The sequence below is a fragment of the Pipistrellus hanaki genome, assembly GCF_964339955.1.
Source record: "Pipistrellus hanaki genome assembly, chromosome: 15".
Lineage (NCBI taxonomy): Eukaryota > Metazoa > Chordata > Mammalia > Chiroptera > Vespertilionidae > Pipistrellus > Pipistrellus hanaki.
This window is the reverse complement of record NC_140517.1, coordinates 46963012-46984978: the sequence shown is the minus strand read 5'-3', so window position 1 is coordinate 46984978 and position 21967 is coordinate 46963012. Positions and strand designations below refer to the sequence as shown.

General features: G+C 54.3%; 2 protein-coding genes across 2 annotated transcripts in view; both read left to right on the top strand.

Annotated features, from left to right (window-relative positions):
- LOC311633470 (kallikrein-5-like) overlaps window positions 1-21967 on the top strand; it is a 176453-nt gene that overhangs the window by 15085 nt on the left and 139401 nt on the right. The window lies entirely within an intron of this gene.
- KLK15 (kallikrein related peptidase 15) lies at window positions 13882-21862 on the top strand (the record flags this gene model as incomplete). The annotated part of the gene is made up of 5 exons (XM_084906256.1): window positions 13882-13934; window positions 19594-19750; window positions 20118-20401; window positions 20882-21018; window positions 21710-21862. The coding sequence occupies exons 1-5, from the start codon at window positions 13892-13894 to the stop codon at window positions 21860-21862; spliced, it is 774 nt and encodes a 257-aa protein (XP_084762382.1). The 5' UTR covers window positions 13882-13891.

Here is a 21967-nt window from a genome sequence, read left to right as displayed (position 1 = left end):
CGTTGGCCTGTGGACTTAAAGGTCCCGGGTTCGATTCCGGTCAAAGGCATGTATTGTACCTTGGTTGTGGGCATATCCCCAGTAGGGGGTGTGCAGGAGGCAGTTGATCGAGGTTTCTCTCTCATCAGTGTTTCTAACTCTCTGTCCCTCTCTCTTCCTCTCTGTAAAAAATCAATAAAAATATGTTGAAAAAAAGAGAAAAAAGATTATGGCTTTAAAAAAAGAAAATAGAATAAGAGATTAGTGTAATCCAGTGGTCGGCAAATTCACGAGTCCACAGAGCCAAATACCAGCAGGACAACGATTGAAATTTCTTTGCAGGACCAGATTTTTTTTAACATAACCTTCTTCTAACGCCACTTCTTCAACACAGACACGCCCAGGCCGTGGTATTTTGTTGTAGAGCCACACGCAAGGGGCCAAAGAGCCGAGCGTGGCTTGCCATCCGAGGTTTGCCGACCACTGGTATAATCTAATACCGATTAAAATTACAGGCCTAATAAGAGCCACAGTACACATTTTGTGAGGCTGAGGGAGGGTTTGAAGAAGGAAAGAAGGAGGAAGGGAGGGAGGGTATGAGGGAGGGAGGAAAGAAAGCTCCAACACAAGCCAGTAATGATAATGATGCATTTGACGTTCAGGCTCTGCTCCTAAGTCTAAAGGGAGAGAAAACATAAGCTTGTCGCCCTGGCCAGTGTGGCTCAGGCGGCTGGAGTGTCCTCCCCTGCCCAGAAGGTCGTGGGTTCACTTCCTCGTCAGGGCACATAGCTGGGTTTGGGTTCTATCCCCAGTCGGTGCATGCAGGAGGTAACCAACTGATGTATCTCTCACATCTGGCTCTCTCCCTCTCTCCCTTCCTCCCTCTCTAAAATCAATACAAAATATATATAATTTTTAAATCCAGCTCTGAAGCTCTGACCGGTTTGGCTCCGTGGACAGAGCATAAGCCTTGGAACTGAAGGGCCCCGGGTTCGATTCCGGTCAAGGGCATGCATCTTGGTTGCGGGCACATCCCCGGTTGGAGGTGTGCAGGAGGCAGCTGATCGATGATGTTTCTAACATTCTTTCCCTCTCCCTTCCTCTCTGTAAAAAATCTATAAGGTTGTAAAATTGTCAAGCCACACTTTGCAAGGGCTGTGTCCTGGGGCCGGGCCCCCATGCAGGGTTAGGGAAGCTGCTGTGCGTGCGTGTGTGTGTGTGTGTGTGTGCGCGTGCCTGTGTGTGTGCGTGCCTGCGTGTGCGTGCGTGTGTGTGCATGTGCGTGCGCATGCGTGCCTGCATGTGTGTGCATGTGCGTGTGCGTGTGCGTGTGCGTGTGTGCGTGCCTGCGTGTGTGTGTATGTGTGCGTGTGCGTGCGTGCGTGTGTATGTGTGTGTGCGTGTGTATGTGTGTGTGCGTGTGTGTGTGTGTGCCTGCGTGTGTGCGTGCCTGCGTGTGCCTGCGTGTGCCTGCGTGTGTGTGTGTGTGTGTGTGTGTGTGCTGGGCCTTGCAGACCCCTTTGGCCACCTTCTGACACCATTTTATACCCCTGTCTTATGAAATGAACACTTCCTCTAACCCAGCTGTGGCAGGTTCTCCCTTGATTTCGAACCCCACTCCCCAACCTTCTCTCTCTCTCTCTCTCTCTGTCTCTCTCTCTCTCTCTCTCTCTCTCTCACACACACACACACACACACACACACACACCGCCGCCGCCCTGAAAGGCACAGAGTCGGCTCCGATCGGAGAGAGGCCCCCGCTGAGGGCGGGCGATGAGTGTCATGCTGGGGTGTGACTCAGAAAACTGGGTGTCCCCCGCCCAGTGTCCTCGGGGCCGGGTGCTCGGCCCCAGCCAGAAACCCGGGTCAGGGAGGGGCCCGGCTCTGCGAGTGGGCGAGATTCCCACGTGCATTCCACCCGCCAGATAAGCATCTCATTGTTGGCTGCGGGGAGGGGCTCCGGGCCGCCTGCTATTGGCAATCGCGATGACAGTGAGGACAGCATGTGACTGAGCCCCGGGCAGCTCACACGACCCTGCCCCAGCCTCCGGCTCTCAACCAGGGGGCTCTGAGCCGGCCGGGGGGCTGGGGGGCAGCCAGGTGGGGTGCGTTTGGCGCCATGTCTGCATGAAATCTGGCACCGGGCAGAGCCGGGATGGGAACCCAGAGAGCAGAAGTCCTGCCTGGCTGGTGTCGCTCAGTGGTTGAGCGACAGCCTATGAACCAGGAGGTCACAGTTCGATTCCCGGTCAGGGCACATGCCAGGGTTGTGGGCTCCATCCCCAGTGGGGGGCGTGCAGGAGGCAGCCCATCAATGATTCTCTCTCATCATTAATCTCTCTCTCTCTCCCTCCCTCCCTTTCTCTCTGAAATAAATAAAAATATATTTTTTGAAAAGAGAAAGAGAGCCGGGACCGGTTTGGCTCAATGGATAGAGCGTCGGCTTGGGGACTGAAGGGCCCTGGGTTCGATTCCGGTCAAGGGCATGTACCTTGGTTTCGGGCATATCCCCAGTAGGGGGTGTGCAAGAGGCAGCTGATCGATGACTCTCTCTCATGGATGTTTCTAACTCTCTATCTCTCTCCCTTCCTATCTGTACAAAATCAATAAAATATATTTTTTTAAAAAAAAAAAAAAGAAGAAGAAGAAGAAAAGAAAAGAGAGAGAGAGGAGGAGTCCTGCCCAGCCGGTGTTGTTCAGTGGTTGAGCAGCGTCCCATGCACCAGTAGGTCACAGGTTCGATTCCTGATCACGGTACAAGCCCAGGTTGTGGGCTCGATCCTCTGTGGGAGCTGAGCAGGAGGTATCGGATCAATGATTCTCTCTCATCGATGGTTCTATTTCTCCCCCTCCCTTCCACTCTCTCTAAACATCAATAAAAACATATTTTTAAAAAAAAAAAAAAAAAAAAACATGAGTAGGCATCTGAGCCTACGCCGGACACCACCATGCCCTGGAGCCAGCAGAAGCGCGGGGACCCGGGGTGAAGGGAGAGAGGGCGGTGGGAGCTGGAGGGAGGGAGGGAGGAAGAGAGGGAGGACTGGGAGGGGGCAGGGATGGGGGGATGGAGGAGGGAAGAGAGAGACTGAGAGCATTAAAGAGAGACTAGGAGTGATCTGAAGGCAGAGTCGGATTTAAAAGGAGAGAGAGAGAGAGAGAGAGAGCTTGCACTTTGGGGCGCTTTAAAAAGAGGAAGCGATGCCCTGACCAGTGTGGCTCAGTGGATAGAGCGTCGGCCTGCAGACTGGAGGGTCCCAGGTTCGATTCAGGTCAAGGGCATGTACCTTGGTTGCGGGCACATCCCCGGTAGGGGGTGTGCAAGAGGCAGCTGATCGATGTTTCTCTCCCATCGGTGTTTCTAACTCTCTATCCCTCTCCCTTCCTCTCTATAAAAAATTAATAAAATTTCTTTTAAAAAAATAAAAATCGAGATCAACCATAAAACTTGTATGCATGCATATAAGCATAATCAATGGACAGAGACAGCGGGGGGGGTGAGGGCATGTACAGGATGGGGTGGAGGGGTGATGGGGGGATATGGACACATATGTAATACCTTAATCAATAAAATAAATAAGTAAATAAATAAAAGCGGCACTCTCAGCTCCTCCTCAGACCCACTGAGTGAGGAGGTGCATTTTTAACAAGAGACGCCTGTGGTTCGTGTGCACTTTGTGTGTGTACTTTCTGTGTGTGTGTGTGTGTGTGTGTGTGTGTGTGTGTGTGTGTGTGTGATCCTGTGCACCTTCAGCGTTGACTGCAATGCGCTCTGGGGCAGAGGCAATGTTAACAGCCAGGCGCTGACACCCAGCCTCTGCTCCTCCGGCGCCCCCGTGTGGCCAGGGGAAGAATTGCGCCGGGAAAGCCTTGGGGAGTAGCCCAGCCGGGCTCCCAGCCTCGCTTGGGGCGAGCTGCCTGGCCGACTCCACCTCCCGCCCCGGCACCTGTCCCCGGTGGGTGCTGAGGGGCGTCCCACCGCCTTCAGGAGGAGCCTGGGCATCATGCAGGGGGCGGGCTGTGTCCCCCAAAAAGGTATAGGACCTCAGAGTGGGACCTTACTTGGAATGGGGTCCTTGCAGATGGAATCAGGTACAAAGAGGTCGCACTGGAGAGGAGGGTGGGGCCTGAATCCAACATGACTGATGGCTTTTTTATTTTTTTTAATATATGTTTTATTGATTTCTTACAGAGAGGAAGAGAGAGGGATAGAGAGCCACAAACATGGATGAGAGAGAAACATCCATCAGCTGCCTCCTGCACACCCCCTACTGGGGATGTGCCTGCAACCAGCAATATATATATTGCCCTAACCGGTTTGGCTCAGTGAATAGAGCGTCGGCCTGCGGACTGAAAGGTCCTGGGTTCGATTCCGGTCAAGGGCATGTACCTTGGTTGCAGGCACATCCCCAGTAGGGGGTGTGCAGGAGGCGGCTGATGGATGTTTCTCTCTCATTGATGTTTCTAACTCTCTATCTCTCCCCCTTCCTCTCTGTAAAAAATCAATAAAGTATATTTAAAAATAAAAATAAAAATAAATAAAATATATATATACAGTATTTTTTAATGCCTTCATTAACTTTTTTATAATATATTTATTGATTTCAGAGAGGAAGGGAGAGGGAGAGAGAGATAGAAACATCAATGATGAGAGAGAATCAATGATCGGCTGCCTCCTGCACGCCCCCCACTGGGAACTGAGCCCATAACCCAGGCATGTGCCCTTGGCTGGAATCGAATCCGGAGCCCTCCAGTCCGCAGGCCGACGCTCTATCCACTGAGCCAAACCGGCCAGAGCTTTAACTCTTGTTGGGAACTTTACACCAGGCAGCTGTGGGGGTCCCAGGAAAGGGAGGACTGGGGGACGGAGGGACAGGGCGGTGGGTGGAGGTGGGCGGGGCCTGAATCCCCAGCCCCGCAGGGGAGGAGAGGGTGGGGCCACGCCTCTGCCCGGAGTCTGTGCAATCCGGGTGGGGCACATTATTCTCAGAAATGCTTTCAGGGCGTTTGAGTCCACTAGTCCGTTTAGAGGAGGGAGTGGCAGGAGCGGCCTCGTGCTGGACCGGAGGCCGCTCACTGTCCACGCTGGGATTTGGTCTCTGACCATGTTGCTGAAAGGGGGGGGGGGGTTAATATATATGTTTTATTGATTTTTTTTCAGAGAGAGAGAGAGAGAGAGAGAGAGAGAGAGAGTTAGAAAACATCGATGAGAGAAAAACATTGATCAGCTGCCTCTTGCACACCCCATAATGGGGATGTGCCCACAACCAAGGCACATGCCCCTGACCAGAATCGAACCCGGGACCCTTCAGTCTGCAGGCCGACGCTCTATCCACTGAGCCAAACTAGTTTCCACAAAGTGGGGTTTTATTTTTTTAATGTATTTTTATTGACTTCAGAGAGGAAAGGAGAGGGAGAGAGAGATAGAAACATCAATGGTGAGAGAATCATAGATCGGCTGCCTCCTGCACGCCCCCGACTGGGGATCGAGCCCTGCAACCCCAGGCATGTGCCCTTGACTGGAATCGAACCCGGGACCCTTCAGTCTGCAGGCCGAGGCGCTATCCACTGAGCCAAACCAGCCAGGGCGAAGGTGGGTTTTTCAGTGCACGCTCACACACTCATGCACAGGCATGTGCTCACACACAGCCCATCGGACTCACCTACACACCCCAACAACATGCACACACACACACGCACACACAGGCTCACGTATGTTCTCACACTCCCACAGGCCCTCAGATCACACACTAACCCGACAGGGGTGAGGAGGACAGGGGGATTGTGGGAGGGGGCTGAGGCGGGGACCCTGCGTGTAACCTGAGTCAGGAAGGCAGAGAGGAGAGACATCATCGGATAGCATTTGGAGCCAGCGGCGTTGTCCAAAACGCTAGTACCATCTTCAACCGGTGGGTGCTGGCAATGTGGGGCCTGGGCGGGGAGGGAGGAGGAGACATTGGGTAAAGCATATGATTGTCTGGCCACTATACTGTCCACCTGAAATCAATATCCTATATAATAAATGCCTAATATGCAAATTTTCCCCTTGACCAGGAAGTTGACCACTCGCTATGATGCACACTGACCACCAGGGGGCAGACACTCAACACAGGAGCCGCCCCCCATGGTGGTCAGTGCGATCCCCCAGAATCTGAGCTCACGGCTGGCTGGCTGGCTGGCGAGTGCAGAAGCCTCTCCCACCTCCCAGGCAGCACTAAGGACCCCTCTGGGAATATCCACTGGGATGGGGCCTAAGCCAGCAGGCGGACATCCCCCAGGGGTCCCTGACTGCCAGAGGGTGCAGCCCCCCCCCCCCCCCCCCCAGTGCATGAATGCCGTGCACCGGGCCTCTAGTGACATCTCACATCCAATGGAGCTCTGTGTTTGGACCTGGGTTTCAGACAACCACTCTGCCCGAACACCAGGCCCGGGCCTCCAGCCCAGAAGAGTGAAACCACGCGCACGCGCCTTCACAAGAATTCCTTTGTGCTGAGTGTTTGCAGGGTTTTAACACACGCTCCTTAGGCCGCCAGCCAGAGAAAGCTTCGGGGCTGCGTCCCGTCTCCCGCCTCGGCCGATAACAACTGAGACAGCCGTCGGCCAGTTTTCACACTTCGTCACTGTTTCACGGCTTACACAACTGGACCGAAGGGTGTTTCGCCAGCTGTCTCAACAGCTCGAGCACCAGGGAGCCTTCTTCTTAACAGTTTACTTTTTTATTATTATTATTTTCCTCATTGATTAAGTTGTTACCTGGGTGTCCTTATTCCCCCATTATCCCCCCCAAATTCCCCCCCACACTCATGCCCTCACCCCTGTTGCCCGTGTCCATTGGTAGGCTTCTGTGCATGCACACAAGGCCTTTGGTTGATCTCTCCCCATCACCCCATTCCCTCTGAGGCTGGATGGTCTGATCGATGCTTCTCTAATCCTGAATCTGTTTTTTTTGTGTGTGTTTTTTTAACTCTGTATATTTTATTGATTTTTTTTTATTTTTATTTTTTTACAGAGAGGAAGAGAGAGGGATAGAGAGTTAGAAACATCAATGAGAGAGAAACATCCATCAGCCGCCTCTTGCACGCCCCCTATTGGGGATGTGCCCGCAACCAACGTACATGCCCTAGACGGGAATCGAACCCGGGACCTTTCAGTCCTGCGCAGGCCGACGCTCTATCCACTGAGCCACACCGGTTTCGGCTGGATCTGTTTTAATTGTGGTAAAAAATACAGCGGGCCCTCGGGTTAGGCTGGAGACCCATTCCTAAGGCGATTTTCACGTGGGAACCCACCTATGGAAGCACCTCAGTCGCTCCTGTGGAGCTCACACACAGCAGTGATGAAGCGGAAACGGTAAAAACAAAAAAAGGTAAAAGAAAGATAGCAATCCCTGACCTTTACTTGTGGTAAATAAATAATAATAATAATAATAATAATAATAATAATAAACCATAAAGCACATGTGTACCTACGTCGGAATGACGGAACTTGCCGAAACCGGTGTGGCTCAGTTGATGGAGCGTGGCTCTGCGGGCTGAAGGGTCCGGTCAAGAGCATGTACCTTGGCTGCAGGCACATCCCCAGAGGGTGTATGCCGGAGGCAGCTGATCCATGATTCTCTCTCATAGATGTTTCTAACTATCCCTCTCTCTTCCTCTCTGTAAAAAATCAATAAAATATATTTTTAAAAATAAGCAAATAAAATAAACAAAATGGATGTTTCTCTCCCTTCCCCTCGCTCTCGCTCTCTCTCTCTCCCCCCCTCACTCTCTCTAAAATCAATAAATAAAAGCTCTAACACTTTTTAATTAACTAGGAATGATGTAATGCCCACAGACGCTCATGCAAGCCTCGCTGTGAGGCCTTGGGAACCACCTGTGGCCTCTCTGTGCCTCCGTCTTTCGTCTGTGACGTGGGAGGGACAGCAGTTTCTGTTTCGTCAGACGCTGAGGGGGTGAAGCAAGCTGGCATTCGTGAGGAACGCAGAACAGCTCCTGAAACTGTTGTACCGTAAATCTCCGAATGGGATACAAGGCGCCTTCGGGAGCCGATGAATCGGGAGCCGCTGGTTGTGCGAGGCCCAGAGGGGGGTGTCTCTTAGAGATCTCTGAGCCCCAGAATAGAGGAAGCGTCTCGTATTCATACTTCTGGAGCCTCTTTGTTTGCAGGGATCACAAAGGGCTCCGTGTGAGTTACTGTTACAGACAGGTGTGACCTTACTTACATACACGAGTGGCCAGATTATTGTGATCTCTGAACGCCTAATAATCTGGCCACTCAGGGTGTGTGTGTGTGTGTGTGTGTGCGCGCGTGTGTGTGTGTAGATATAGCTATAGATAGATATAGATATAGATGTAGATATAGATATAGATGTAGATGTAGATGTAGATGTAGATATAGATGTAGATGTAGATGTAGATGTAGATGTAGATGTAGATATAGATATGTATTTTAGAGGCCTGGTGCATTAATTTGTGCATGGGTGGGGTCCGGCCAGCCTGGCCAGGGGGAGGGGACATGGGCGGTTGGCCGGCCTGCCTGCTGGTCAAACTCCTGGTCGAGGGGACAATTTGCACACTGAGTGGCCAGATTATTGTGCCTTCAGAGAATGGATTCTCCCCTAGAGCTTCCCGATGGACAGCCCAGTGAGACTAGCTTTTCTTTTTTTAATATATTTTATTGATTTTTTTTTACAGAGAAGTGGGGAGAGGGATAGAGAGCTAGAAACATCGATGAGAGAGAAACATCGATCAGCTACCTGCTGCACACCCCCCACTGGGGATGTGCCCACAACCAAGGTACATGCCCTTGACCGGAATCGAACCTGGGACCCTTCAGTCTGAAGACCGACGCTCTATCCACTGAGCCAAACCGGTTAGGACAAGTAACTTTTTTTTTTTTTAATAGCAAGGTGTTGGGACCCACTCCATTAAGTAACCAAGATCTATTTATTGATTTGTTTGTTTGTTTGTTTGTTTTTTGTAAAGAGAGAGGGAGAGGGAGAGGGAGAGGGAGAGGGAGAGGGAGAGGGAGAGGGAGATAGAAATATCAATGAGGGAGAAACATCAGCATCGATCCCTGCTACTTCCTGTACACCCCCCACCCCCACCCCCACCACCGAGGACTGAGCCTGCAAACCCCGGCTTGTGCCCTGACCGGGAATCAAACCGGCGACCTCTTGGTTCACGGGTCAACACTCAACTGCGGAGCCAAGTTGCCTAGGCCCAGCGAGACTGACTTATTTTTTGTTTGTGAGACTCACTTTGGACTTTGGCTTCCAGGAGAGAATAGATAGGAGTTGTTTTTTAAGCTGGTAAATGTGTGGTCCTTTCACAAAGCAGCCATGGGAAATTAATACAGATGTTTATACTGGGGACAGCAGAGGGAGGGAGGCTGAGGGACTGGAGGACAGGGAGCCCCGGGGTGAAAGAGGAACAGGTCAGAGAACATCCTCGGCTCCGGTGGCCTTGGCGGGGCTGGGGGGCAGAGTCTAACTACTCAGCTACTCGGGTCAAAACAGGATTGTCCTTGGCTCCTCGCTGCTGCCTGTGCTGGGTCAGCAGGCTCTGCCGGCTCACTTCAAAGGAATGAGAAGGAGACCCCTCTCCCCGCCTCCCTGCCACCAACCTGGTCCATGCCATGGGCTGGCTCCCGGATGGAGCCCACTGCCTCCCCTCGCCTCTACAGCTGCGCCGCACGGACGCCAGAGGGAGCCCGCGAGCAGGCCGCTCAGCCCCCTGCGCTGCTTCAGCTCAGCCTGCAAACAGCAAGCATCAGCAACAGCAAGGCCGTTGCTCTTTAGGAACTCGGTTCAGACACACGCGGTGCTGGGCAGGCGTCCCAGGTCCCCACCTCAGAGAGGCGGTGGGACCCCAGAGCAGCCTGGGAAGCAGGCAGGAGAGGTTCCTCACCGCTCCTCCCTCTGCCTGCCCGGGGAGCCCGGGCCCCCAGGTCTCTCCAGGGGGGGACCTCAGAGGACCTCAAACGCCAGGCTGACCTCAAATGACCTGTCCGATGCAGGGAGGAGTCCGAGGGGCTGTGAGCAGGTGAGGGACCAGGCAGCTCTGAGTGCAGACAGCCCTCTGGGGCCACCTGGTGACGGAGGGAGGGAATGCACTGGAAGGTGGGAGGTCGGGGAGGAGGCTGGGGTGGGGGTTCAAGGGCATTGGGTAAGGTGACCAGACATACCACCGATTTTTAACAATTTGTCCCCCGTCCCGCGGCATTTAAAAAAAAAAAGTCCCCATTTTTGGAAAGAACGCACGAGGGAACGGCGGGAGAACGGGAAGGGAATATACGGTTTTCGGCGGCCATGGGGCTATTTAGCCAGGATATGAGCTTTATATTGTTTTTGTTAATTTTATAATGTTAAACCTGAATAATAACAAATCATTGTTGAGAACTGGTTACCGAGAACTGCTCATCAAAGTTCGCATTGTTGATCAGGTGTTAGAATCCGGCCACCATTGTTTGGACGTAATGAACAGTGGCATCTTTAGGGGATTGGCAAAGATGAAAACATTGTGTAAAACTGTCTCTCAGACAATACACATCGCACTGCGTGCTGGTAAGCTAGTTAAACAAGTGATGTCATTGCAAATCAGCTATTCAGATAATTCAGGTTATTTATTTATTTATTTATTTCATAAATACGTAAATTTTCCTGAATTTAGCAGACGGTACCCGTATTATTTATATTTTATAGCGGCGGCAGAAAGTCTAGTGCCGGCCTTGAAAGTGACACTTACGACTTTTTTTTTATTATATTTGTAAATTGTACTTATGTTGAAATTTTAAAATATATATATTACAATACCATTTTTGTGTTCTATGAAATTTTTTGTTGCTCCATAGAGACCAAATTTTTAATCAAGACCCCACCCCTTCCCCGTCAATGGTGTCCCGCTTTACCAATGTTAAAATCTGGTCGCCTTAGCATAGGGGGACCCTTGAGCTGCAGCCAAGCCCAGGGGGACAGAGGGGAGAGAAGGAGGCAGAGAGAGGCAGGGACAGGGAGGAGCCAGACCGGGGACCTCTGGGCTGGAGGGAGGGGAGCAGAGGTCACCACCTGGTAGGGGGACGCTGCGGCTGCCCCTAAGATGGGGAGCGTGGGAGGAGGCCGGTTTGGGGAAAGAGAGAACCAGGACCAGGTGGCCGCCCCGGGCAGGCATTCAGGGTCAAACGGAGGAGACCTGTGTGGCTGGCGGTTGAACCACGAGTTGATGAGAGACTCCGGCGAGGAGGAGGAGGAGGAGGAGCAGGGTACAGGGCGGGACGCGGGCTGCGGTTAAGGTGAAGGACATGCCGAAACCGGTTTGGCTCAATGGATAGAGCGTCAGCTTGGAGACTGAAAGGTCCCAGGTTCGATTCCGGTCAAGGGCATGTAACTTGGTTGCTGGCATATCCCCAGTAGGGGGTGTGCAAGAGGCAGCTGATCGATGACTCTCTCCCATGGATGTTTCTAACTCTCTATCTCTCTCCCTTCCTCTCTGTACAAAATCAATAAAATATATTAGGTTGCAAATGCTAGACTCCAGACGTACAGATTGCACGCTAGGTGCAAAGGCCCGGGATCTAGAACCCAAGCCAGAGACGTCACTCAAAGGCCCGGCCCAAATTCCAGAAGGCAAGACTTACTCCAAAATTCACACTCTACAATCCAGGTCATGGATCCCCAACTCTAGACCCCAAAACTCAGAATCCAGAACAGGAGAACCAAAGTCAAGAGACCCACAACCAGAAATCTGGACCCAGAATCCAGGACCACCAGAGAGCTCCAGAATCCAAAACGAAGACGCCTAGACCTCAAGGTCTAGAACCGGGTATCTGGATCCAAAACCAGAGGTCCAGAACGGGAGGTACTAGATACAGAACCCAACGTCAGAAATCAGAGATCCAGAATCCAGAACTGGGGGGTGTGGGAGGGGGGGTCCCCAGAATTAAGAACTGGAGATCCAGAGTGAAGAGTCTAGATCCAAGTCCAGAATTCAAGATCCGGAACCCTACTCCAGGCGAAGGAAGTGTGACTCCAGAATCCAGTGTCTACACTCCAGACCCCAGCTCCAGGTTCTAGGCTCCAGAATCCAACGCTCTGCATTTTGACTCCCACCCCGCCCCCCAATTTTCAACTCCAGCCATCCTGCCTCTCCCCCATGGCGGGGACATTCCTCCTCGGAGACGCAGACCAAAGTTTCAGCCCAATAAACGTTTATTAGGCCTCGTCCCCCCACCCCCCAGCCACCCAGGCGTCCAGCCTGTAAAGGTGAGACTCTCGGCCGCCTCCCACCCCACCCCACTCACCCACCCACCCCCCAGGCCCGGGCGGGGCTGCACGCTTATAAACTCCGGCATTCGGGTGCCCGCTCCCCTTCTCCTGGCGTCCAAGCCGCCCCAGATGCTGCCAGAGCATCGGAAGGGGGTAAGAGATCTCTGGACAGGAATGGAAGGGGGGGGCGATGAGGGGAGACAGTCTAAGAGACACACAGGGACCACCCTGTGGGAGTCGAGTGTCAAGGTCAACTGTATAGGCCCATGTGTCCTTCACTGGTGGTCTGCGTTGACCTTGAACCAAGACAATGCCCTGGAGATGTAAGAAGGAGCTGGGGGTGGGGGGATGGGAGGAGGGGGATGGGAAATGGGGGTGCAGGAAGGGGGCTGGAGTGAATCTGGAGGATGTTCCTGAAAGCACTTGTAGCCGAAACCGGTTTGGCTCAGTGGATAGAGAATTGGTCTGTGGACTGAAAGGTCCCAGGTTCGATCCCAGTCAAGGGCATGTACCTTGGTTGCGGGCACATCCCCAGTAGGAGATGTGCAGGAGGTGGCTGGTCAATGATTCTCTCTCATCGATGTTTCTAACTCTCTGCCCCTCTCTCTTCCTCTCTGTAAAAAAATCAATAAAAATATATATATATATATATATATATATATATATATATATATATATATTTTTTTTTTTTTTTTTTTTTTTTTTTTTTTCTTAAAGAAGATTCGTGCCAGGAGGAATGGGGCGTGGCCAAGCCCAGGTGCAGAGAGACCCTGTGGGGTGGTCTAGGCCGGGATCCTGAGTGGAGACACGGACTCGAGGAGGGTGGGGAGGACCCTGGCACAGGGTCCGGGGAGAGGATGTGTCCTGAGCCGGGACCTTGGAGATGGAGAGAGAGATCCAGGGGGCCGGTCTCCTCTGCCCGGCTGTGCGGGCGCCTGGGCGTCGGTCCCAGTGCCTGGAGGGACGGCAGAGCCATGGCAGATGGGATACCCGGGGAAGAGCAGGCTGGGGATGGGGCTGGGGAGTGAGGATGGTGAGGAGACGATTCTTTTTTTTCTTTTTTCTTTTTTTCTTTGTTCTTTTTTTTAAAATATATTTTATTGATTTTAGAGAGGAAGGGAGAGGGAGAGAGAGATAGAAACATCAATGATTGGCTGCCTCCTGCATGGCCTCCACTAGGGATCAAGCCCGAAACCCAGGCATGTGTCCTTGGCTGGAATCGAACCTGGGACCCTTACGTCCCCAGGCCAACCCTCTATCCAATGAGCCAAACCAGCTAGGGCTCTTTTTTCTTTCCCAATATATCTTATTGATTTTTTTACAGAGATGAAGGGAGAGGGATAGAGAGTTAGAAACATCGATGAGAGAGAAACATCGATCAGCTGCCTTCTACACACCCCCCACTGAGGATGTGCTTGCAACCAAGGTACATACATGCCCTTGACCGGAATTGAACCTGGGACCTTTCAGTCCTCAGGCCAACACTCTATCCACTGAGTCAAACTGGCCAGGACGAGAAGACATTTGTTAAGCAGTGGGGGGGGATATGTCTGTGTCCCGAGGGGTCCCCGATGGGGGGCAGAAGGAGCCAGCCTCACCCCGGTTCCCTCTCTCCTCCTCCCCAGACGTCAGCCGAGCCCGGGCCCCTCCTCCATGATGTGGCTTCTCGTCTTTTCCTTCCTGCTGATGTCCGCAGGTGAGGAGGTGGGCCCCGCCCGGCCAGGTGCTGGGGGTCGGTGGGAGTGGGGTGCTCCCCGAACGCCCCCATCCCGAGCGCGTCTCCGGGCCCTGCAACCTGCCAGACCCTCCTTTACCCAGAAACCAGCGGAACAGTCAGATGGTCCGTCAGTTCCGCCCCTCACCCCTGCCCCACCTCAGCCACCTGCCGGTATCTTTGAGTCCTCACTCCATCTGACAGCTGTCAGGTGCTGGGGGGAGGTGGGAGGGGTGAGGGGAAGGCAGGGGGTGACCGCTGAGAAGTCCCCATGCCTCATGGGGCCTCTCGCTGCCCATGGCAACAGACACACCGCCCTGGGGTGGCAGAGACCCAGGATTCAGTTCTGCGGAGAGTGGGGGAAATCCCTTAGTGACAGGTTCCCCCCAGTGAGAACAACAGAGGTGGAGGCGCTAGGAGGGCCCGTCGGAATGCGAGGGAGGGCCCTCTGACCCAGGGAGCATCCCCCTGGGGTGGGCCCCGGGCCTCCTTGGGCAGAGGATGGGGCTGGGACTCAGAGAGGGGCAGCCTGGAGGTCAAGGTGACCCCCTGCAGGCGGCAGGAGAGCACCTGACGCACCCGTCTGCCACCCGTGAAGGGCTTCGCTGTAACCCGATGCCTCCGCCCCAGGGGAGGCCAGGATGGACTTCCATGAACTGGCACACACACATGACCCTCTCGCCCCAGGGGGGCCCCTCCAGCCTCCCCGCACCCCCTCCCCCCGCTGCCAGCATCCCCTCGGGCCCTGTCCGTGCTCTCTGCTGCCCGCCTCCTCCGGCTCGGACCGGCCCGGCGCGGCCCCGGTGCCCAGCTGTTCCGCCCGCTCCCTCTGCCCTTCTCCAGAGGGCGGCCCACCCTTCCCCGGTCCTGACCTGTGTCCACCTCGTCCCAGTTCTCCCCGCCTTGCCAGGGCTCCTGGCCCAGGGCCCATCCCTTAGAGGGCAGAGCATGGCCATCTGATCTTGGCTGTGCAGGCCTGCCCCGGGGCGGGTGGCGTCGTGTGTCTGGCTGTGACCTTGAAGGTGCATAGGCATGGTGCCCAGGGTAGAGGGGTCAGGGTCCCGGGACCATGAAACATCCCTGTGCATGGAGCTGTTGGAGGGAGGGGGAGTGCGAGACCCTGCTCACTGGGTGAGCCTGGTCCCCACACCTGGGATGAGTGTCTCCCCCAGACCATCCCCCAGGCCCCTCTTTTCTTGTTGTTGTTTTTTAAAGCATATTTTATTGATTTTTTTTACAGAGAGGAAGAGAGAGGGATAGAGAGCTAGAAACATCGATGAGAGAGAATCATCCATCAGCTGCCTCTTGCACACCCCCTACCGGGGATGTGCCCGCCACCAACGTACATGCCCTTGACCGGAATCGAACCCGGGGCCTTTCAGTCGGCAGGCCGACGCTCTGTCTATCCCCTGAGCCAAACCGGTTTCGGCGACAGCTCCCCCTTGTACCTCCAGGACCTTTTCTTGGTTCAGGTTCAAGTTGGACTACCAAGCAGCCGACCTGGAGGCTGACCTAGACATGGACACATAGATCCCATTCTGGTGGCCCGTGTCTCCAGCTACATTGATGTCCTTGAAGTTGAGTGGCCAGACCCGCCTCCAGACAGGACCCCGTCCAGGGGACCCGGTGTTGGCCCTCTGGGCCTCCACAGAGTGGCTTGGGGAGGAGTCACCGTGTTGAGCTGGATTATCTTGACCTGGGCCTGGTCATACACCTGACTTACTCTGGCTGCCTTGGTGGCCACCACCTGAGCGTCCACACGTTCTGTCTACAGTAGGGGTGTCGAACTCAATCAGAGAAGGGGCCAAAATCTAAAATCCAGCCTAAATCGCGGGCAGAATGGTTTACTGAACAGTCATAAACTGACAATGTCATAAACTGACAGCGGAGTGCAGTGATGACAGCGCGGTGCGGGCCACATTGCAAGGCCTGGCGGGCTGGATTTGGCCCGAGGGCCTTGTGTTTGACACATGTGGTCTACAGGAATGCATCTCTGAACCCCTGGTTTATTTATTTTATTAAATATATTTTATTGATTTTTTACAGAGAGTGATAGAGAGTTAGAAACATAGATGAGAGAGAAACATCGATTAGCTGCCTCCTGCACACCCCCTACCGGGGATGTGCCTGCAACCAAGGTACATGCCCTTGACCAGAATCGAACCCGGGACCTTTCGGTCCACAGGCCGACGCCCTATCCACTGAGCCAAACAGGTTTCGGCGATGAACCCCTTATTTAAAATAACTAACATTTATTAAGCAGTCACAGTAGCCAAAACCGGTTTGGCTCAGTAGAGAGAGCGTCAGTCTGCGGACTAAAAGGTCCCGGGTTCGATTCCGGTCAAGGGCGTGTACCTTGGTTGGGGACACATCCCCGGTGGGGCATGTGCAAGAGGCAGCTGGTTGATGTTTCTCTCTCATTGATGTTTCTAGCTCTCTATCTCTCTCCCTTCCTCTCTGTAAAAAATCAATAAAATATTTTTTTTTAAAAAGCAGTCACAGTATGTCAGGCATCACACACACACACACACACACACACCCCTATTGAACCCTTAAACCATCCCATCTTACAGCTGAGGAAACAGAGGCACAGAAGAGTCCAATCATTTGCTCAGAGCCTCACAGATAACATGTTTGGATGCGGGGCGGGAGGCTGGGGTGTAACTCTGTCACTCCAGACTTAACCATGACCCTATAGACCAGTGGTCGGGCGGCAAACCGGGGCTCGAGAGCCACACGCGGCTCTTTGGCCCCTTGAGTGTGGCTCGGCGTTAGAGCCACTTCTGCAGAATAGACTCGCCCGGGCCGAAAACCGACTTCTGGGCATGGGCCACGGAGTTTTGCACTCGCACTGCACATGCGCACCCGCACATGGTGTTCTGTGGAAGAGCCACGCTCAAGGGGCCGAAGAGCCGCGTGTGGCTCGCGAGCCTCGGTTTGCCGACCACTGCTATAGACTCGTGTGTGTGTGTGTGTGTGTGTGTGTGTGTGTGTGTGCATGCTGGCACACACGCCCACATCTTAACGGTCTGCATTCCTGCACACATAGGAACCCCTGTGCTGAGAATTTCTTTTTAAGATTTATTTATTATTATTTTGTTGTGGTCCTTAATCCACCCAAGGACATTTTTTTTTTAAATATATTTTATTGATTTTGTACAGAGAAGAAGGGAGAGAGATAGAGAGTTAGAAACATCGATGAGAGAGAGTCATCGATCAGCTGCCTCTTGCACACCCCCTACTGGGGATATGCCCGCAACCAAGGTACATGCCCTTGACCGGAATCGAACCCAGGACCTTTCAGTCCCCAAGCCGACACTCTATCCACTGAGCCAAACCGGTTTCGGCCCAAGGACATTTTTCCATTGATTTTTTTTTTTACTATATTTTTATTTATTTTTGAGAGGAAGGGAGAAGAAGAGAGAGATAGAAACATCCATGATGAGAGAGAATCATGGATGGGCTGGCTGCCTCCTGCACACCCCACACAGGGGAATCAAGCCGGCAACCCAGGCCTGTGCCCTGACCTGGAGTCAAACTAACGCCTCCTGGTTCATAGGTCAACGCTCGACCACTGAGTCATGCTGGCCAGGCTCCATTGATTTTTTTTTAAATATATTTTATTGCATTTTTACAGAGAGGAAGGGAGAGGGATAGAGAGTTAGAAACACCAATGAGAGAGGAACATTGACCAGCTGCCTCCTGCACACCCTCCACTGGGGATGTGCCCGCAACCAATGTACATGCCCTTGACCGGAATCGAACCTGAGACCCTTGAGTCCGCAGGCTGTCGGTTCTATCCACTGAGCCAAACTGGTTAGGGCTCCATTGATTTTTTTTTTATAGAGAGAGTGGAAGGGGTGGGAGGGAAGAGACAGAAAGAGAAACATCGATGTGAGAGAGACACATCCATTGGTTGCCTCCTGTAAGTGCCCCTACGGGGCTGGGGATAGAGTGTGCAAACCGAGGTGCGCATGCCCTTGGCCAGAAACAAACCCACGAGCCTTTAAGTCTGACATCCGATGCTCCCTCCACTGAGCCAAGCCCCCTGGGTCTGTGCTGTGATTCTCGAGGCTGCACCTCATGTCCGTGCACGTGAGTTTCAGCTTCCGGTGCTGTCCGTGTCAGCTCTCCCGGGCGCCCGCTCCCTCGCCCGTGACCTTGTGAGGTCTTGCCTGTGTCCTTCTGCGTATGACACAATGCATTTGGCTGAGGTGTCCGGGCTCCGGAGCCAAGACTGCGCGTCATCCGCTTGACGTCTGTGACAGCTCAACGACCTTGAACAAATGATGGCTGGTTCCAAGTGGCCACCTGCCCGCTCGCGGTATCCACGGCCCCTTCTCCACGCCCAGGGACAGAGGGAGTCTCGTCCTCCGGCCCCGTCCCTAGAGCACCGGCCCGCGGGCTGAAGGGTCCCAGGTTCGATTCCGGTCAAGGGCATGTACCTTGGTTGTGGGCACATCCCCGGTAGGGCTTGTGCAGGAGGCAGCTGATCGATGTTTCTCTCCCACCGATGTTTCTCTCTCCCAGGGGCCTTTGGGTGGGGGCCAGGGACAGGGGGCACAGTTCTGGAGGAGACCAGCAGAAGTTGTAAACGCTAGCCCAGGGGCCGGCAAAGTCATGAATCCACAAAGCCAGACATCAACAGGACAACGACTGAAATGACCTGAGAGAGCCAAATTTTTTTAACGTAAACTATGTAGGGAGGTACGTTGTTATTAACTTAATTAGGGCGCGTGGTATTTTGTGGAAGAGCCACACTCAAGGGCCACAGAGCCGCATGCGGCTCGAGAGCCACAGTTTGCCGACCACTGCGCTAGACAGAAGGCCATGCTTACAAATCAATAACACGTGGGGGGTGAGGGGGGAGGGCGCGCAGGTGAAAAACACACAGTGAGGGCAGGGTGCAAGGAAAAGAACTCTGACACCATCCAGCTGGCGTGGCTCTGTGGCTGAGCATCCACCTAGGAACCAGAAGGCCAGGCTTCTATTCCCGGCGGGGGAACAGGCCTGGGTTTCAGGCTTCATCCTCAGCGTGGGGCATGCAGGAGGCAGCCAATCCCTGATTCTCTCTCATCTTTGATGTTTTTATCTCTCCCTCTCCCTTCCTCTCTGGAAAATATCAATAAAATATATTTTTAAAATATTTTTTATTGGTTTCAAAGAGGAAGGGAGAGGGATAGAAAGTTAGAAAAACATCGATGAGAGAGAAACATCAATCATCTGCCTCCTGCACACACCCCCCCACTGGAGATGTGCCTGCAACCAAGGTACATGCCCTTGACCGGAATCGAACCTGGGACTCTTGAGTTCGCAGGCCGACGCTCTATCCACTGAGCCAAACTGGTTAGAAAAAATATTTTTTTTAAATATATTTTATTGATTTTTACAGAGAGGAAGGGAGAGAGATAGAGAGTTAAAAACATTGATGAGAGAGAATCATCGATCAGCCACCTCTTGCACACCCCCCACTGGGAAAGTGTCTGCCACCAAGGTGCATGCCCTTGACTGATACGAACCTGGGACCCTTTTGTCCGCAGGCCGGTGCCCTACCCACTGAGCCAAACCGGTGAGGGCTACATTTTTAAAAAGAAAAGACAAGGCCTCTGACACACACACACACACCCTCCTCTCCCCGCAGCTCAGGACAACAGCAGCGGCAAGGTGCTGAAGGGGCAGGCGTGCGAGCCCCACTCCCAGCCCTGGCAGGTGGCCCTCTTCGACCGCGGACGCTTTAACTGCGGGGCCTCCCTCGTCTCCCCGTACTGGGTGCTGTCCGCAGCTCACTGCCAAACCCGGTAGGAAGGAGGCACGGCTCGGGGTCCCTGGGGCCATGGTGGGGGGAAGGGTCTAGGCAGGGGGTCTCAGAATCCTGACTCTGCAGAAGAGCGAGCTGGAGCCTGAGGCCTGTGCACGCTTTGTGGGGAGGGAATGGGGGTGCCCTTAGGAGAAGGGGGGGCGGGAAGGGGCTGGAACGATTGGCTTTGGGGCTTTAGGGGGAGGGCCATAGGGTATCTGGGTCCCAAAGGGGGCTTTAGGGGGCGTTAGGGAGAGGGCAATAGGATATCTAGATTGCAAAGGGGTCCGGGGCCCCAGGTTGCCCCCTTTTTTATGTTTCTCTCTACTCCTCTCCGCACCCCGCACCCTAACCACTCGCCCGCACAGCCACATGCGAGTGCACCTGGGCGAGCACAACCTGCGCAAGCGCGACGGCACGGAGCAGCTACGCACCGTGGTCCGCATCATCCCGCACCCGGGCTACGTGGCGCGCACGCACATGAACGACCTCATGCTGCTGCGCCTGGCGCGGCCGGCGCGCGTGTCCCCCCGCGTGCGGCCCGCGACCCTGCCGGCGCGCTGCCCGCGGCCCGGCGACCCCTGCGTGGTGTCCGGCTGGGGCCTGGTGTCCGGCTACGAGTCCAAGCCCACGGGGAGCCCGGAGTCCCAAGGTGCGTGTGGGGATGGAGCAGGACGGGGGTCAGGCCTCCTCCGGGGACCCAGACCTCCGGGACCCTGTCCTCCAGGGCAGGGCGGGCTCTTGGGCGCAGAGGACCACCAGGGCCTGGAAAAATGTGTGGATTTGCCGAAACCGGTTTGGCTCAGTGGATAGAGCCTCGGCCTGCGGACTGAAAGGTCTCGGGTTCGATTCCGGTCAAGGGCATGTACCTGGGTTGCGGGCACATCCCCAGTGGGGCGTGTGCAGGAGGCAGCTGATCGATGTTTCTCTCTCATCGATGTTTCTAACTCTCTATTCCTCTCCTCTCCCTTCCTCTCTGTAAAAAATCAATAAAATATTATTTAAAAAAAAAAAAAAAAAAAAGAAAGGAAGGAAGGAAGGAAGGAAGGAAGGAAGGAAGGAAGGAAGAAAGAAAGAAAGGAAAGAAAAAATGTGTGGATTCAGCCCAAGGCCCTCTGTCTTCTCTCCGCAGTGAACCTCCCGGACACCCTGCACTGCGCCAACATCAGCATCATCTCGGACGCGTCTTGCAGCAAAGACTACCCTGGGCACCTCATGGACACCATGGTGTGTGCGGGCGTGGAAGGCGGAGGCACCGACTCCTGCGAGGTCAGAGCCAAGAGTGGGCCACAGCCCGGGCCAGCATTTGGGATTGGGGCCAGGGTCACATTTTGCTTGCTTGGGGGGGTGGGGGGAGGGTCAGAGGAGAGGCCAGGGGCAGGTCTGGGGGTGGAGAAGGAAGGGCAGTTAGAATGGGGGTGAGATGGGAGTGGGAGACACGGGTGGTGGGTTTGGGGTGGCATGGGCATGGGAGGTAGGAGGCAAAGGGCAGGACCCTGGGCGTGGCCCTGCTCTCCCGTTCGGAATGGGGAAGAGCTAGGGCAGCGGTCGGCAAACTCAGGAGTCCACAGAGCCAAATAGCAGCAGGGCGACGGTGGACATTTCTTTGGAGAGCCAGATGGTTTAAACGTAAGACTTCTTCTAACGCCACTTCTCCAACATAGACACTCGCCCAGGCCGTGGTGTTTTGTGGAAGAGCCGCGTGTGGCTCCCGAGCCGCAGTTTGCCGACCACGGGTCTAGGGGCTGGGGTGGGTTCGGGTGAGGGCTGGACGCGGGTTGGCTGAGTAGGGTCGCCTTGGGGTGGGGCTGGTTTGGGTTCACCTGGGTGGTATTGAGGGAAGATAGGGGTTAGGGGGGTGGATCTCGATGGGGGGGGGGGGGAAGGGTGGTTAGGACCGGGCTGGGAACACTCCCCAGAGCCGAAGCCTCGCCCCCCCAGCTTCCCTTTCTCCCCGCAGGGGGACTCGGGGGGACCCCTGGTCTGCGGGGGATTCCTGCAGGGCATCGTGTCCTGGGGTGACGTCCCCTGCGACACCACCACCAAGCCCGGGGTCTACACCAAAGTGTGCCGATACATGGACTGGATCCGGGACACCATGCGGAGGAACTGACTGACTGGGGCCTCCCATCCCGACCCCCTCCCCACCCCCTCACCCCCACCCCCACCACCCCACTGTGTCTCTGACTGAGCAGACACGCCATGGCCGCTCCATCCT